Genomic DNA, 17,491 nt, shown 5'->3' with positions numbered 1-17,491 from the left:
GACTGCTAGAAAAGTTTAGAATAACTAATTGTCTGTCCTGAATCAGTCTTATTAGGTAATGTTCAAATAATTTGATCATCCCAGTGTTTTCAGTGTGGGAGAAAGTACTCAGGGCCTTCAAGTTACACACTATGAAAGGCAGCAACAAGTTTAATGTTCAGAAACCTAAAGTATGTATCAGCAGCAGAATGGAGCTAAAAATAAATGTTTGTTTCAGTTCTATGAAGCTTTGAGTATTTTGGATCAGTAGCACTGCTGTGTTTGTTGCATCATATTGCTGTAATTGTTTATATGCTTTATATATTCTGAGGTAAGTTGATCTATAGTGTTACATCATATTCTATAAGGATGTTATGTGTTTGTATACTTTCTGCCCAGTTTGACCCATTTAGCAGAAGTCAGCCTGTTTAAGGCTCTGATATCTATTCTGTGTGACTTAAAGCAGTTATGACATGGTCTGATTTTCTCACCCAATAAAGGAATATTTAATATATCAGTCTACTCTTCATTCTATCAGAAACAGTTATCACAGCTCGTACATTTTCTTTTTACACATATGAGCCAAATTTAGTAATGCCAACATATTAAAAGAACAATATTTGTCTCATATATAATACATCTATATATACACTGTCAAAGATACTTGTCTTTAAGTGAAGGTGATATTTAAGGTGATAGGAAATATAAATAAATGCAACTTGAATCTTTACTGAAGCTCATTGAATGACACAGAGTTCATGTTCAGTGCTGTAATAACTAATAATGATTAATATAATATTGGCCATATTATATTCACATTACCAAAGTGAGATGACTTTAGTCTCATGAACAACATTAGCTAATTGTTATTTACTAGTTAATCTTAAATGACTGTTCAGTACAGAAATGAAGCCCAACAATCATGTTTTACAGCCCTGTGGTCTCAGCCTCAGATACTTATCAAATCACACAAAGCTCATGTAGAAACAAATGTACAAAATATGTTCTCCTTCATTTCTGTCAAACAAAGCTGTATGAAACGTTTCCAGCTGTTAGTATCATGGTTGCTAGGCAACCTGGGCAGCGTGACGGAGGCTAGACCGTCCCATCTCACAAGCCTACAAGCCTCGCACTTCCGGCCTCAGCGGTCTTTGAGTACACGGCCCTTGAGGACCGTTAAGGCTGCGTACTTTAAGGCTGCAGACCCTGAATTGGGAAACAGTCCCTGAATTGGGATACAGCCATACATACATGTTTTAGTTCATGCAACTGGTCCGTCCAGTTATTGTCTCCCCAGAAACATTTCTGTTGTGTTATGTGTGTGCTTTTGCAGCGTTTTTCTTTTTGCAGCGTTTTTCTTTTTGCAGCATTTTTCTTTTTGCAAGTGTTTTCTGAAGTTGCAGTCCGTTTGGCCTCTCAGGGCCACCGTAGAAAGCTGATAACCAGCACTGCGATAGCTGTAAAGTCTTACTTGGGTCAAACTGGCCAACCCAAAGAAAACCTGGTTCTGTTAAACTTTATTTCACTGAACTTAGGATTCCCCTCAGAGCTCAGCCTGCCTTACTCAGCACCAGAAGGCTGTTCTGACCCAGTGTTTGTGTTGTTGTTTCTCTTGCAGTAAAAATAATGTATTATATGGACCACAACTGGGCCAATGTGGATCCAGTGACTTGCTGACCAAGACTAAATGTGATTTCTGTGCTGTTCTGGGGTCAAATCTCAGTCACATGTGGTCATCGCTGATTATCTGCTATCAAAATATGACCCAGCTGATTAAAACAGGTGGGATGATAACTGTCAAAAGTCACAGGAAACTGCCAACTGGATCTGAGGCAGATGATCACATCAGCCAATTCAGAGTTTCCGTAAAAAGCCTCCCAGATGATAAACGGGATGTGACAACTACGCCAGTGTCACAGGTTCAACTCCAGGTCACTCCCTCTTTTCTCTGCCACCTCTCGCTGCCGTGCATGCTTCGATAAAGCCGAGATGCTATAAAAATATTTCCTCTGTAGCTGTCACGTTGAGGCTTATTTATAGCGACAGCCCGCTTAGGCTGTTTTTAAATAATTCACACGGAAAGCAGAGATTCATGGTTTGTCATTCCCGTGTCACCGTGTGAATTGAGCTCGCCTGTCTAGTGGCTCCGTCGCGACATTCAAATTTTTAATCCTTCCTAAAAAATACCCAGTCTCTAGTAAAGTTGCCTGATTACCTCTACTAGTGTCTATGACAGTCACATGAGGATGAGGAGCATAGCAGGGATTCAGGGAAGGATGAATCAGTGGAGGGAAAGCTGAGCCTTTTCTGGAATTTCTTAACTCATTTTAATAGAGTATCTAAAATTTTCATTCACAGGTTTCTTGGGATGATTGAGACATAATTTACTAATGAAACGAGGCTTCATTGACTGTTTTTCATCATACAGTACGGTTCTTTATTTTTTTCCTCACCTGCTCTGGAAAGGGTATTTGCAATGACCTGAACTTTTGGTTTCAGACACTTTTTACCCCTGTTGGCTCTGTATGATGTCACTATGAGCTGATATCCATGTTGCAAGTCAAGGTCAATGAAGTTATCATATATGGTTTCACATTAATGAGTTAGATTTCTCACTGGATCACCATATAGTGTTATATGGAGTTGGGGCAACAATTAATATAAAACTGACTACCGTTTTACTACATTTATGATAGAGTATTGTTTTTTTCATCGCTGCTCACTAGACATATCTGGTGCATGTCTAAAACTGGAGTTACCATCACTTGCACTAGTTTTACATGAGCAGGGTATATGAATAAATATGGTGCCTTCATATTATGGCCCCAATTTTTAGAAACCAAAGACAAACAACACCTGTTTCAACATTTAGAACAACTCTTGATATATATGATGTCTGGGTTTTATCGGCCTGCCACAGCTAGTTTTGATGTTACAATAAGTTTGGCAGTTTGGGTGAAAAACCTGATTTCCCTGAAACAACGCTGATGTTGGAAATGCTCCAAGCCATTACTGATTGGTCAAATGCAATAGCATCACTATCTGTCACATGACCTGATTGGCTGGGAGAATTAAGTCCATTTAAGGAACCAAATATAGTTCTTTAAAGCACTTTGTGATCTTGCACCAGTCTGTTTGTCTGGAATACCTCTAATCTATGACAAAGGAGAGCACCTCGTGCCCTCCGGCAGGACTCTTATGTATTTCATTTTTCATTTTTTAAGTGCAGAAAAAAGTTTTTTTGTTGGCCAGGTTTTACTACATTGACTGAGGACGTGTGAACAGCTCTAACCGATGGTAGATCTGCCTTTAAAAAAGTGATCGGACTCCTAATAGATCAGATTTGCATGATTCACAGATGACTTTTGTTCAGCCTCTCGGTTCATCCACCACCTTCTTTTGGTTGGCTGTCGTTTGTAAACAGAAGCACTGAACAGTAGGTGGGCGGGGCCAGAGATGACCACATCATAACCAGGTGTAAGTAAAGTCCAGTAGAACTAGAGGAACAGAGGGTTCAGAGCTACTCGCACATACGTTAATCTCATCACTCGACACTTTGGCCACGTTTACGCTGGCATCCACCATTGTACCAATGTATGTATGACAGAAAATAAGAAGCAGCACAATAGGATGACACCTTGCACAACATGTCTTCAGGCTGTGCTGCATTCTGATCTATCGATGCTACTGTTTGTGGACTGGTATCAGCACAATTAGTGAAAAACCCCTTGGACATCTGGCTCGTTGATAATGAGGGAGTGATGCCAAAACTTGATCTATGTAGTGTTTCGGGCTTTCATTACAGTACAATCTCTTCCTCATCCCGCTGAGTCCTTTCCCAGAGCTAATCTGCCGGGTGGCTCGTGTGCACTGTTAATGCTTACTCTGCTGTGCTGCTCTTATGGTTGTGTATTGGAGAGATGCAGGGTGGGAGGAGCAGACAGTCTTTGTCCAATCGCAGCTTCTTATTGCAGTTCACTGATGAGTCTCCGTGGTCCGACTAGGAACAGAGAAACCAGAATTCACAGATGTGAAGGAGTGAAGTAAACAGCCAGCAGAACAGTTAAGGCGGTATATGTGAACAAACGCTGCTTCACACCTTGTGTTTCCTCTTGCTCTTGCTTGCGTGTTTCTCGGGTGGAACCACCATGTTTGCAGCCGCCTGCCTTCTGTGTTTGCCTCCGTTCTCTGCTCTCTCCGTCCTCCCAGCCAGCCTGGGATTAGTCTGCTCTTGCACGGGGTTGTTGTCCGGGACCCCCAGACCCTGGCACATCTTTTCTCTGTCCCTCACTGCCGTCCTCTCTCTCTCCCCGAGTCCGAATCTTTCCCTGTCCTCTCTGTCCATCGGCCTCTCTCTCTCTGTTAATCGCTCTCGCTCACCTTGCCTCTCTCTGTCCTGCACTAATCGCTCATTTTCTTCCTCCTGTCTCTCCCCTTTCATCAGCTTCTGTCTCTCTCTGAGCCCCGGCCACTCTCTGTCTTCCTGCTTCTGTCTCTCCCTCTCTGCCACACCTATCCTCTCCCTCTCCCCTTGTCTCTCTCTGTCTCTCCCCTCACTCCCATCCCTTTCTGAAATTCCCACCCTTGATCTTTCCCCCGCGGCCTGGCCGGGCACCCTGCTGAGCAGACTCAGGTCAATTTTTACCCATAAACTCTGGATCTCATGGTATTCCCTCAAGGGTGAGAGAGGCACCTCGTGTCCCAGATTGGAAGGCGGTGACATGGGCTCCAGGTCTTTGCTTTGCCCTCCTAACCCTCCAGGATCGGGAACAGAGGTGCCAAATGAACCACTTATGTTGCTAATGCTCAGGGAGTTACAGCTACCACTGCTGCCGTTACTACTGCTGCCGATGCTACCGTTACTACTGCTGCTGCTACCGTTAGTGGGCACGTTGCTACCATCTTTGACTCGAAGTCCCTTCCCTCCAAATGTTCCCAGACTCCCCACACCGCCAGCAGAGCCAAGGCATGGGAGAAGAGGCGCGTGCATGTGTGCGTTGGACAGAGTCTGCGTGTTAATTGCAGAGCGTGTCGTCTGTGGCGGCAAAGCTGGGATTTTGATGGCTTCCTCCGTATCCGACTGGCATTCTGACGAAGAGGAGGAGGAATCTGTTTCGATGAATTCTCTGGACTTGGGTGTGATCCTGGTGCTGGGACCTCTGTGTTTCCGCTTGTCCTGATGAAAATATATGTAAATGTATGAAAAGGAGCAACAAAATACAAGATACAAGTCAAGAAAAAACGGCACATATAACACACACAAAGGAAGCTTCTGATCTTTAGCCATCTCTTATACCCCGTCCACTAATGCACTTTTAAACCCCGACGAAGAAAAAAACCTGGTGTAGACAAACGTTATAATCAAAAGCAAAGCACATACAGCACATTACTGAATGTGATAATATCATGCAAATTAGGCAGCACGAGTTGCCAGCTTGTTCCACTAATCTGTGAAGCAAAAAGAAACATGTTTGACTGTCTCGTTTTGAATGTCACTGATATTCGCTGCACACAAGTCACACAGTTGAGCGCAGGCGGTCTGTTTGTCACATGCAAATTAAAAGATGCATCTCACATTTCTTAGTTGAGTTCTTTCTAAGATGCGAGGGCACAGTTTCATAAACAAGTGCATCTTTATTATAGAAATTTTTCCAGTTTTCTCTTTAAAGATCCCGTTTCGATGCACTTCTGGATTGCTTCTGGTAAAGCAGGAATTTTTCCTGAGCTTCCTGGGAGCCGTGTCCTGACCACCTTCACTTAGCGGTCCTCAGACTTGACCAGAGAGAAAACTTCTCAATGTCCCAAATTTCACACGGAATAATGTGTTTGATGAGCACAGTTCTCAGCCAAAGAGATTTGATAGGAGCACGTCGTCGTTCTCTTCATCTTTGTGCACAGTTAATTTGTCTTCCAGGGTGAGGCGCAGAACTTTTTTTTTCTTTTTTTTAGCTGTGCAAACACAATATTCACTTCCTACCACACTACTTACATGATTTGGCACCCTGCGACTTTTTTCACTTCCCCCAAAATGAAAAATCAGATTGAAGCATCACCATTTTGACATAGTGAAGGAGCTCCAACACTCATTGTGGAGGCATTACCAGCAAGGGACAGAACGGCTCTTCCGGGGAGCGATGTATATAAAGTGGTCTGGAAGATGAACATCATGAAGCTTTAGGTTTCTAGAGTCGTGACTCACATAGCAGATCATTGAGTGTCCACTAAAGAAATATCCTCTTTGATGGTAACAGTGATATTCAGTCTTGATAGCATTATCATTAATTCTTTTAAGTTTTTAAAATATGTGGCTTCATATTCAAGTGCATCTAAAATCCATGAAGAATAGGAAGAAATTGTTCAGAAAAGCTTTACTGTCTTACTGTTTTTCTCACAGACTGTATATAAAAGATGGACATAGCCTCCTGAAGCTGCATTAGTACATCAGCTACATAGTCTGCTATTATTAATTTAATGGTGATAATTTACAAAACAAACATGTTGTATTTAGCATGACCTGACACTAGCATGGACGTGGATGCTTTCTTACTGTTGCCTGTAGACTCTGTTTATCTACTAGCAGGAGCATCATTGTAATTTCAGTTTGGTTAAATGGATTTTAGTTACATGATGCTGATGTTACCTGAATAAACATTAGTATTAGTAGATATTAGACTTAGTATTTTCTCCTTTCTTTAATCCTTGGAATCATACAGTACACGATGACACAATAATGTGAAATTTTGATTTAAATTGGGGAAATCCAGAAATCATCAAAGTCATTAGCTTACACTCTGTAAGCAGTCTACATTTGAAATGGAAATAATGTGAAAGGACAGAATAACTTCCAATTAAATTTTAATAGTTTTTCTCCTGTTTTCTTACCTAAATATGAGTGTGTAATATTCTGTTTTTACAGATGGATAAAGAAAAACAGTGACTGGTTAACCTGGCTCCTTTACTCTGTCTGTGGATCTCAGCCTCAGCTTAGTTTATATCTCCTACAGACCAAACTCTTTGCAAACAGGTCACATCTACACAGTTTATGCCTGAAGCTGCACCGCAGGGCACAGTCGTTTTAACCAAATTTTACTTAAACAGGTTAAAATGGTTAATTTGTTGTGGGCTGTCTTCTGTTGTAGTTAGTATTTACAGCAGCAGACATGCCGAACTATTCCATGTTTTTGGATAACAAAGGTGAAGGATATGGGCTTTGGCCTTATTGTAGGTTTGATTAGTGTTTTTGTTCTTTAGATTATTTTTTAACAATAGGAAAATAAATGTATATATAAATATATACGAGCGAAAACTGGCTTCTAGCTGTTTGTGTATCATCAGTTTAACTTTCTGACAAGCCTTCTTTCTTCTTCTGTAAATAAGGTGTGTCAGCTGGCAGACGCAGCCACAATCCACTCAGTTTATTTTCATTTTTAGTGCTGTGTAGCTACACCTGCATCGCTGCCCTTGTCTTGTTCCCAATCAAAATTGACCCTGTGATGTTGAATGCTTAATTTTAGACATGTACTGATCAATTATCCTCAACTGAAACAAAGGCGAGCGAGGAGCAGCGATGTGTGTGCAACAGCAACACGAGAAAGCAACTACAGAGGCAGATGCAGAGAAGAAAACACCACTAATGTTCCCAGTCGTCAGTATAAACCCACTCGCTTGGCAGACGCAGCCCTCTGGAATCTTTCCAATGCGTGTTGCCATCTGCAAAATCCATTCTCAGTAAATGCCATGTAGTGTTTTGCTGAAATAGAAAAAAGGGGGAAACTGTCCCTTGCACAGAGCTTATTTGCACTGCCGGCAAAAGCTTTTCCTTTCTTGAACAAAACTCCTCTGGCCTGTTTTCTCCATAGTTCACCTCTCCTCACTGTTGACATTAGCCATCTTGCCAGCTGCTCTGCGCAACTAAAACAGGCAGAAGATCAAATGTTGCAACAGCACTTACGGCACCGATTGCACACGTTAGCGTTCATCTCCATTCTCAGGTAATTTAAGAAAGGTTATATCTCTTTAGTAAAACAAGGACATTTTCACCTGCGTACACTTGACAGGAGAGGCACATCTGTATGTATACCATGAAATATAACGACAGCCCGTTGGATTTAATTATATACTGTAGCATCGTTAGCTTTGATCTGTGTGCGTACAAGAGAGCCAAAATCTCAGACTTCAGACCGAAATGCTCACGTGTAGATTTTTATTAAACTTTTGGATCCGTTAGATGTGAATGAGACAGTATAACCCAAATATAATCATTTCAGGCACACAGCTGTGGCTGTGAGCACAGCAGCATCACACAACTGCTGTGGAAGTGTAACAGTAACCAGTATTAGGGCCCCATTAAAAAAGAAATATTATTGCTCATTTTGAGAATAAAGTTGACTTCATTCTTTAAATAATATTTCAAGTTTAATCTCAAAATTTTGACCTTATTCTCAAAATGAACAGTGATATATATTTTTCATAATGCTTCGTCGTATTAATTCACCTGTAAATAAATGACATTGAAAACTTTGAACTTACAAGGTAAAATATTTACATGTAGCTACACTGGGACAAGTCGGTAAGAGTCAGCTTTCTCAGGAAACAAAGAAAGAATTATACTGTAAGTAAATGTATGTAGTGTTTAGGTCATTTTAAGGAATTGTGTAAGGAAGTTTAAGTAGTGGAGGACTGATTTTAGAGCATCACTTCATGTGTTTTACAGCAAAGATGACACAAATGATACTGTAAGTAGAGAAAATCAAAACTGGCCGGCATGTGTGACCTTGTAATGGAGGAACCAAGTCTAACTTAATTTATCGACTTTTATTTATAATCAAAAACAATATTGAACACAACAGAATTAGCAACAAATCAAATAAAGATATAAAGATGTAAAAAAATAAAGAGCTAAAAATGTAAGCTTCCACAGTACGACCGCTGTCCCAAAAAATAATTTACGATGTAAGATGTTTGTTTTTCCAAATATGACCACTGCACACTGCTTAAACTTACATTATATATATTTTTGTGTTGCTTTATTTCTATAAAATATATGAAGTTATGCAATTCTTAAAATTACTTACGCATTACTTAAAATTACCTTCAGAAAACTTGAATTTACTTACAATATAATTCTATCCTATTCTAGTGTATCTACCTTTAAGTGTTTATAGGTAAATATAATGATCTAATTTCAGGTAAAATACATTGAAAGTCCATTTAATTACAGGGGACCCGTTAGTCGTGGACGCCATTATTAAGTGTTACCATGAAAAGTTGTGTATATGTGGGGCAACCAATCAGAAAACAGCAAGGCTGTAAAGGGCTTGCTTCCGACAGTTGGTAAATTGAGAGGATTCACTAACGTCTGGCCTAAAATAAACGATGGTTATTCTGAAATAAGAATATTAGGTCCCCTTTCAGTTCATGCTCAGTACTGTGGGTAAATCTTTGCAGTGGGATATGTGGAAAAGTATTCGAACTTTTATGTTGTTTCCCTGAAGTTGATGAAAACAAAAGAGAACATGATGATAATTAGGCATTAAGTAATTAGTTGTTAAATTAATTCTAAGTACTGTGTGAGCGAATTAAAGTTTGGAGCTCTGAGGGGCTGTCGGGGCGCCTGTAGCTCCGGCTGCTGACGCAGAGGTGGCAGTTGTCAGAGTCGGGCACGTCATGCTGCCGGGTCACTTCTTCAAGTCTTCTCTGTGGGCTGTAACAGCTGAGCTGCTGTTTGCTGGTTACTGCAGTTTTCCTCAGTGTAATCTTGTTGTAACATCGCTGACAGCTGCTAACGTGTTAGTTGCTAATTTGTCAGCAGATGAGTTTTACGAGAACAATTTCCACAACCTGACAGCAAAACAATGGAGGGGAAATTTGTTCTCAAAGCAAAACAAGTAATGACGAAAGACAGCAGCATCACAGAGATCAGCCAACATGAAAACATCTGAAAAGGAAATCATCAGCGTTATTTGTTTACACGTTTTCTAGGGCTTCTTATTACTGTTCAGCCTCACTGCAGCGTTAAAGTTACATTAGGTCAACATTTTTATGATTTCCTTTTAGCATTTTGAATGTTTGTTGCTGTTTAACCATTTAAATCCTCCCGTTCTTCCACTTGAGTTAAAAACACTCTGTTACAATGTAACACTACCACCAACGTCATTAGGTACCCCCTGCTAGTACCGGGTTGGACGCCCCTTTTGCCCTAATTCTTTAAGGAATCACACAGTTGCTGTAGATCTACAGTGAGCTCACTGTCATGAAGAAAGCGGTTTGAGCTTTTGTGATATTGAACATTATCCTGCTGCATGCAGTCATCAGCAGATGGGTGCACTGTGGTCATAAAGAGATGCTCAGGGAGGCTAACCTGTCGCTGGCGTCACACAGATGTTTTTCTAAAACCCTTTGCTAAACTGAAAGAATTCCCACGCTTCCTGAAAGCAGCGTCTCTGTGCTTTTCAGTGATATTTGGGTCGCTGCAGCCCTGCTAAGGTTGCAGCTGTTGGTACCCAATGTGTGCCAAGAAAATATCCTCCACACCACTGCATCACCAGCAGCCTGAACTGTTGACGAGACATCCTGACCATCCACCATCTATCTGAGTGAGTCTGTGCAAATGATATCCTTAGTTTGCTGTTTTTAGCTGAAGGAAATGGCATCATGTGTGGTCTTCTGCTGCTGCGAGGTTTGCAGTGTTGTGCTGCGGTGTCAGGGATGCTCTTCTACATTCATATGTTGTAACGAGCAGTTATTTGAGTTACTGTTGTCCTCGATATTTTCTAAATCCTTTTTGAGACCATTCTCTGAAATCTCAGTAGATCAGCAGAAACACTCAGCCGAGCAGCCCATCTGGCACCAACAACCATGCATTTCAAAGTCACTTCAATCACCTTTCTTCTCCAATCTGATGCTCACTTTGATCATGTATAGAGCATGTATGCCTAATTTCACTGAGTTGCTGCCCAGTGAGCAGTTCAACAGATGTACCTAACAAAGTGTTCATCTTGTGGTGTTTTAATATAAATATGTAGCATTACGTGTATGTATTTAACAAAAACTGATTTCCCTTTTCCATTAATGAGCATACAATAGCTGTATATATTCATATATATTCACACACAGCTGAGACTGGATTACAAACAGGAACCTTTCAGGGAAGGAACCACGAGTCAGTACATTTGTTGTAGAGTTGCATAAAGCGATAAGTATAGGGTACAGTCTGATACATCTGTACTTGGTGTTCAGCCCTATTCCAAATGTCTGCAACCTTCCTGCAGTACACACACACACACACACACACATCTAAAACTAACCTGGTTTACACTGACAGCAGGTACTGGCAGTGGGGTTTGCTGTAGCGCTGCTGGTGGAGTGGCTGTGTTAGTGTTTGAGTTGGTAGCACTGCGAGGTTCTTTCCTTGGGGCTGTTTTCCCACCGGGAGGTTTACTACGCGGCCTCGGGGGGTTCTGATGCTCCAGGGAGGGGGGAGGCAACAGGTCCTTCTCCCTCGCTGCAGGGCTAATGGGAGAAACAATAAGAGGAAGGCTCACTACTGGAACTAGATTCACCCTTGAGCAAGGCAGTGAAGCCCAAGCTACATGATAAACAATAGAAGGTAATGCTTGCCATTGCTTGGTCTTGTGACAGCATGAAATAATTGAAAACAGCATGCATTCAGTCAAACTTGGACGTAGGAAGCTTAAAATGGAACGAAGAAAAGGAAGAGGTGATTGAGGGAGAGGAAAATGAAAAACAGGAAAAACAATCAATGTTATTTTTTTTCCTAATTAGGCCAACGGCAAGCTGCGCACAGAGTCTGACATGGCTTCTACTCAGTCTCAGCACTGTTCAGCTCAGAGGGAGTGACAGTCTTCAGTGGCCATGTGCCAGACAGCTCAGTGATCCACGGGAACCTCTGTTAGCTCTAAGCTGCAGTGTGAAGCAGGTGGTAAAGTTCCTAACAGTAATTGTAATAGTTTAGTCAATAGCAAGCACTGTATCAGTTATAGAGCCAGTTACACATCAGAATATAGGCTGCTGTGGATTTTTATCTCAAACTGTCGGGCTTATGTTGAAATGATGAAAGTGCACCAGTGTCTTCTTCATGTGCTGCTTTACAGAGACAGCTAAGATGGAAATATCTGGCTCAATTTTATTGATTAAAAGAGATATCACTATAGTCAGATGCACACAAACCCTGCCCTTGTACATTATGGCACAGCCCACATAGTAACAAAGTGTAGTGTAGAATGTGCTCAGCTCGAGTAGGTCAATACGGCTTAAGACAGTTTTTGCTTTTTAGGTAACTGGCTCTCAGAGGAGCTCGAGACATTCACCTGGGAGATGAAAATAAGACTTTTGTAGCTCTAGCTTAAAATTTATATATATACACACATATATATACACACACATATATATATATATATAAAAAAAAAAACACCCAGCACGCCCCTGCGGGCGGTTTATCCTTCAAGCTCGGGTCCTCTACCAGAGGCCTGGGAGCTTGAGGGTCCTGCGCAGTATCTTAGCTGTTCCCAGGACTGCGCTCTTCTGGACAGAGATCTCCGATGTTGTTCCCGGGATCTGCTGGAGCCACTCGCCTAGCTTGGGAGTCACCGCACCTAGTGCTCCGATTACCACGGGGACCACCGTTACCTTCACCCTCCACATCCTCTCGAGCTCTTCTCTGAGCCCTTGGTATTTCTCCAGCTTCTCGTGTTCCTTCTTCCTGATGTTGCTGTCATTCGGAACCGCTACATCGATCACTACGGCCGTCTTCTTTTGTTTGTCTACCACCACTATGTCCGGTTGGTTAGCCACCACCATTTTGTCCGTCTGTATCTGGAAGTCCCACAGGATCTTAGCTCGGTCATTCTCCACCACCCTTGGGGGCATCTCCCATTTTGACCTCGGGACTTCCAGGTTATACTCGGCACAGATGTTCCTGTACACTATGCCGGCCACTTGGTTATGGCGTTCCATGTATGCCTTGCCTGCTAGCATCTTGCACCCTGCTGTTATGTGCTGGATTGTCTCTGGGGCATCTTTACACAGCCTGCACCTGGGGTCTTGCCTGGTGTGATAGACCCCAGCCTCTATGGATCTTGTGCTCAGAGCTTGTTCTTGTGCTGCCATGATTAGTGCTTCTGTGCTGTCTTTCAGTCCAGCTTTGTCCAGCCACTGGTAGGATTTCTGGATATCAGCCACCTCCTCTATCTGTCGGTGGTACATACCGTGCAGGGGCCTGTCCTTCCATGATGGTTCCTCGTCTCCCTCCTCTTTCTTGGGTTTCTGCTGCCTGAGGTATTCACTGAGCACTCGGTCAGTTGGGGCCATCTTCCCAATGTATTCTTGGATGTTCCTTGTCTCATCCTGGACTGTGGTGCTGACACTCACCAGTCCCCGGCCCCCTTCCTTCCGCTTAGCGTACAGCCTCAGGGTGCTGGACTTGGGGTGAAACCCTCCATGCATGGTAAGGAGCTTTCTTGTCTTTATGTCAGTGGCTTCTATCTCCTCCTTTGGCCAGCCTATTACCCCAGCAGGGTACCTGATCACGGGCAGGGCGTACGTATTGATGGCCCGGATCTTGTTCTTACCATTCAGCTGACTCCTCAGGACTTGCCTGACCCTCTGCAGGTACTTGGTGGTTGCAGCTTTTCTAGCGGCCTCTTCATGGTTCCCATTCGCCTGCGGGATCCCCAGGTACTTGTAACTGTCCTCTATGTCTGCAATGTTGCCTTCTGGTAGTTCAATCCCCTCAGTTCTGACTACCTTCCCTCTCTTTGTTACCATCCGACTACACTTCTCCAGTCCGAACGACATTCCAATGTCATTGCTGTATAGCCTGGTAGTGTGGATCAGTGAATCGATGTCTCGTTCACTCTTGGCATACAGCTTGATGTCATCCATGTACAGGAGGTGGCTGACAACTGCTCCGTTCCGTAGTCGGTATCCGTAGCCAGTCTTGTTAATGATCTCACTGAGGGGGTTCAGGCCTATGCAGAACAGCAGTGGGGACAGAGCATCTCCTTGGTAGATCCCACACTTGATGGTGACTTGTGCTATGGGCTTGGAGTTGGCCTCTAGTGTTGTACGCCACATCCCCATTGAGTTCCTGATGAAGGCTCTTAGGGTCCCATTGATCTTGTACAATTCTAGGCATTCCAGTATCCAGCTGTGGGGCATTGAGTCATAGGCCTTCTTGTAATCAATCCAGGCAGTGCACAGGTTGGTCAGTCTGGTCTTGCAGTCTCGGCTGACTGTTCTGTCTACCAGTAGCTAGTGTTTTGCGCCTCTGGTATTCTTGCCAATTCCTTTCTGTGTCCCGCTCATGTATTGACCCATGTGCCTGTTCATCTTAGCCGATATGATGCCTGACAGGAGCTTCCATGTAGTACTGAGGCAGGTTATTGGTCGGTAGTTGGAGGGGACCGGTCCCTTCTTGGGGTCCTTGGGGATCAGGACCGTCCGACCTTCGGTTAGCCATTCCGGGTGTCTCTCGTTAACTAGCAGCTGGTTCATTTGTGCTGCCAGACGCTCGTGGAGTGCAGTCAGCTTCTTTAGCCAGTAGGCGTGAACCATGTCGGGCCCTGGTGCTGTCCAACTCTTCATACTGGAGACCCTTTCTTGGATATCTGCCACTGTGATGGTTACTGGACCCTGTTCAGGGAGGTCGCTGTGGTCTGCCCTCAGATCCACTAGCCACTGAGCATTGCCGTTGTGGGTTGCGTCCTTCTCCCATATGCTCTTCCAGTATTGCTCCGTCTCCAGCCTTGGTGGTGCTGTTCTCTTATTGTTCCCTTGCCACTGAGAGTACACTTTTGCTGGTTCTGTGGAGAACAGCTGGTTTATCTGAGGGCAGGGATAGCTCAGTAGGTAGAGTGGTTGCCCCATGATCGGAAGGTCGGGGGTTCGATTCCCCTTAACAGCTACCCTGAGGTACCCCTGAGCAAGGTACCGTCCCTACACACTGCTCCCCGGGCGCCCAATGGCTGCCCACTGCTTCACTGAGTGAATGGGTTAAATGCAGAAAGGAATTTCCCTACGGGGCTCAATAAAGTACAATAAAGTACACACTTTCTTCTTCTTCTTCTTCTTATTCTCCTGCCTTCTATCTCTCTGGTGTACCTCCTCAAGCGGCTGGCCAAGGCTGTGAGTCTTTGCTTGGCAGTTTCCAAGGCCTCAGGTATGGACAGCTTGCTGTATTTCTTATGCACCTTCTTTGTCGCACCTTTCTGCAACTCCGTTAGTTGGCTAACCTCCCTCCGTGCTACTTTGATCTTGTCCTCTAGCCTCCTTCTCCATGGAGGGTACTGCCCCTTGTGGCTGTTCAACAATACGGCAGCAGTGATCAGTGAGATGCTTGGCTACAAGTTGAACAGCCACAATATATACATATACATATACATATATATATATATATATATATATATATACATACATATATATATATATATATATATATATATATATATATATATATATATATATATATATATATATATATATACATATATATATATACACATATATATATATATATATATACATATATATACATATATATATATATATATATATATATACATATATATATATATATATATACATATATATATATACATATATATATATATATATATACATATATATACATATATATATATATATATATATACATATATACATATATATACATATATATATACATATACATATATATATATATATATATATATATATATATATATATGTATATGTATATATATATATACTATGACTTCAAAAAATTATATCCATGTCCACTACAGTATATCACAACAGATGTGACAGATGTGAGCATGCCAGCTGAACTCAGTGGTTATATATTATATTACATTATTATATATATTATATTCAGCCATTAGAGGGACTATATGCTATGGTGAGGATTTTACAGCACTATATTTATCTTATATGAATCTGTCCTGCCAGTGTTACATATCTATTTTGAAGAACTACTTTTCTGTGTCTACAATGAAAAAACGTTGTTAACAACAACAAACAATTACTACTCCAACAAAGCTTCTACTATATTAGAAGTAAAACACAAGCAAACACAATCATCATTTCCTTTATTTCTTACCTGTGCTGGTTTGCTCTGTTCCATGTCTGGTTCTGATTATCCTCCACGCTGTTTGACCTCTCTGTCCGTCTGGGCTGTTTCTTCCCTGTGGTGTTCCTCCTTGGGGTCGTGACCTCGGGCCCCGACAACAGGCCCAGCGACAGCCTCATCTTAGACCTCTGGCCCTCCCCCGAGGCCTTCTGACTCAGCTTGGCCTTTGCCTTCTCTCTGCCCGGGCTGAAGAAAACAAAACACATTTTTTTCATATATAGATGGTTAAGACACATTTTTGCCAGCTGCAACCTACAATTAGTCTTTCATTCAGTCTTTCATTCAGCAGATGCTATTTTGAAGAGCTACTTTAGCAATATTCTAAACAAACCTACCAGAAAGCTGCCCTCGTGTCCTTGTGCTCCACTGTAGGTGCAGCTGGAACAGGCGTACTGCTCGATCCACAGGGCTTAGTTTTGGCAGCCGTACCCACTCCCGGTGCCTCATTGCCTGGGGAGAATGTCTCTGGACCCTGGTTGATGGAGCCTAAGCAGTGGACCATTTGACTAGAATAGGTAATTGTAACCTAACCAAGATATGTTTATCTAGGCTATTTAGCACATCCTGCAGTTCTTCGTGGACAGAATGGCTTTAACCTTCCATGTCTACCAACCTGTGCCATGATGTTCTTGTTGTGGGGGAACCAGGGGTTTGGTCTGAGCTTGGACCTTATTCAACCAGCTGTCCAGCTGCCACTTGTTGGTTGACGGAGGCTCGGGCTAATAGGAGGAAAAAGACAACTTTTTATTTTGTTTGTGCTGTGATTTTTTTACTGCTTTGTCTCTTTACATCAGTTTCTTCCAGTGTGTTTCACGGCACACGCCTATAAACCCAAGCAGCGTCGAGGCATTGAAATAATGCGATAAATATTGTCGTAATTTGTTTTTTCTGCAGATGGAGTTTTATGACTTTCAGAGCACTGACAAGACAGAGTGGGGAGAGTTCATTTAATTTACAGACAGTAAGATTTACAGTAAAGTGAGAAGCTGTGAATCGGGAGAATAGCAGTGAAAGGGGATCTGCCTCTTATAAAATGAAAATAAAATTGGAGAGATTTGTCAGAGCTGAAGATATTCACAGCCTCAGTGTTTGTATTGGTGCGTTGTTGACAGTACTGTGTAAAAATCTCGAGTGACCCCTCATTTCTTTATCTTTATATAAAAGGAGCCTAGCTTTCTATCTTACCACTTTTAAATTAATCTTAAGGAATAATTCTCCAAGTTTTCTGAGAACGGCTTGTTCACTCAGTTCCGTCCTTACACTGGAGAGTCGCAGATTTAAGCCCTGTGGGAGTGTCCCCCCAAGAGGGACAATGGACCCCCTATTGATCCTCTACCTAACCACACAACGGCAGAGTCAAACAAA

General features: G+C 42.4%; 1 protein-coding gene across 6 annotated transcripts in view; it reads right to left on the bottom strand.

The window, feature by feature from the left end:
* Nucleotides 1-17,491, bottom strand: part of aff2 (AF4/FMR2 family, member 2) — a 214,166-nt gene that overhangs the window by 31,082 nt on the left and 165,593 nt on the right. For all 6 annotated transcript variants that reach the window (XM_082503774.1, XM_082503775.1, XM_082503776.1 and 3 more), the window contains 6 exons: nt 16,740-16,845; nt 16,462-16,612; nt 16,097-16,312; nt 11,286-11,490; nt 4,079-5,155; nt 3,864-3,979 (listed from right to left, as the gene is read on the bottom strand). In XM_082503774.1, the coding sequence (XP_082359900.1) occupies nt 3,864-3,979; nt 4,079-5,155; nt 11,286-11,490; nt 16,097-16,312; nt 16,462-16,612; nt 16,740-16,845 (1,871 nt within the window). The remainder of the gene's footprint in view (nt 1-3,863; nt 3,980-4,078; nt 5,156-11,285; nt 11,491-16,096; nt 16,313-16,461; nt 16,613-16,739; nt 16,846-17,491) is intronic.

Source organism: Aulonocara stuartgranti (assembly GCF_965226115.1).
Source record: "Aulonocara stuartgranti genome assembly, chromosome: 2".
Lineage (NCBI taxonomy): Eukaryota > Metazoa > Chordata > Actinopteri > Cichliformes > Cichlidae > Aulonocara > Aulonocara stuartgranti.
Note: the sequence above shows the minus strand (reverse complement) of the source record. Positions and strands in the feature narration are given on the sequence as shown.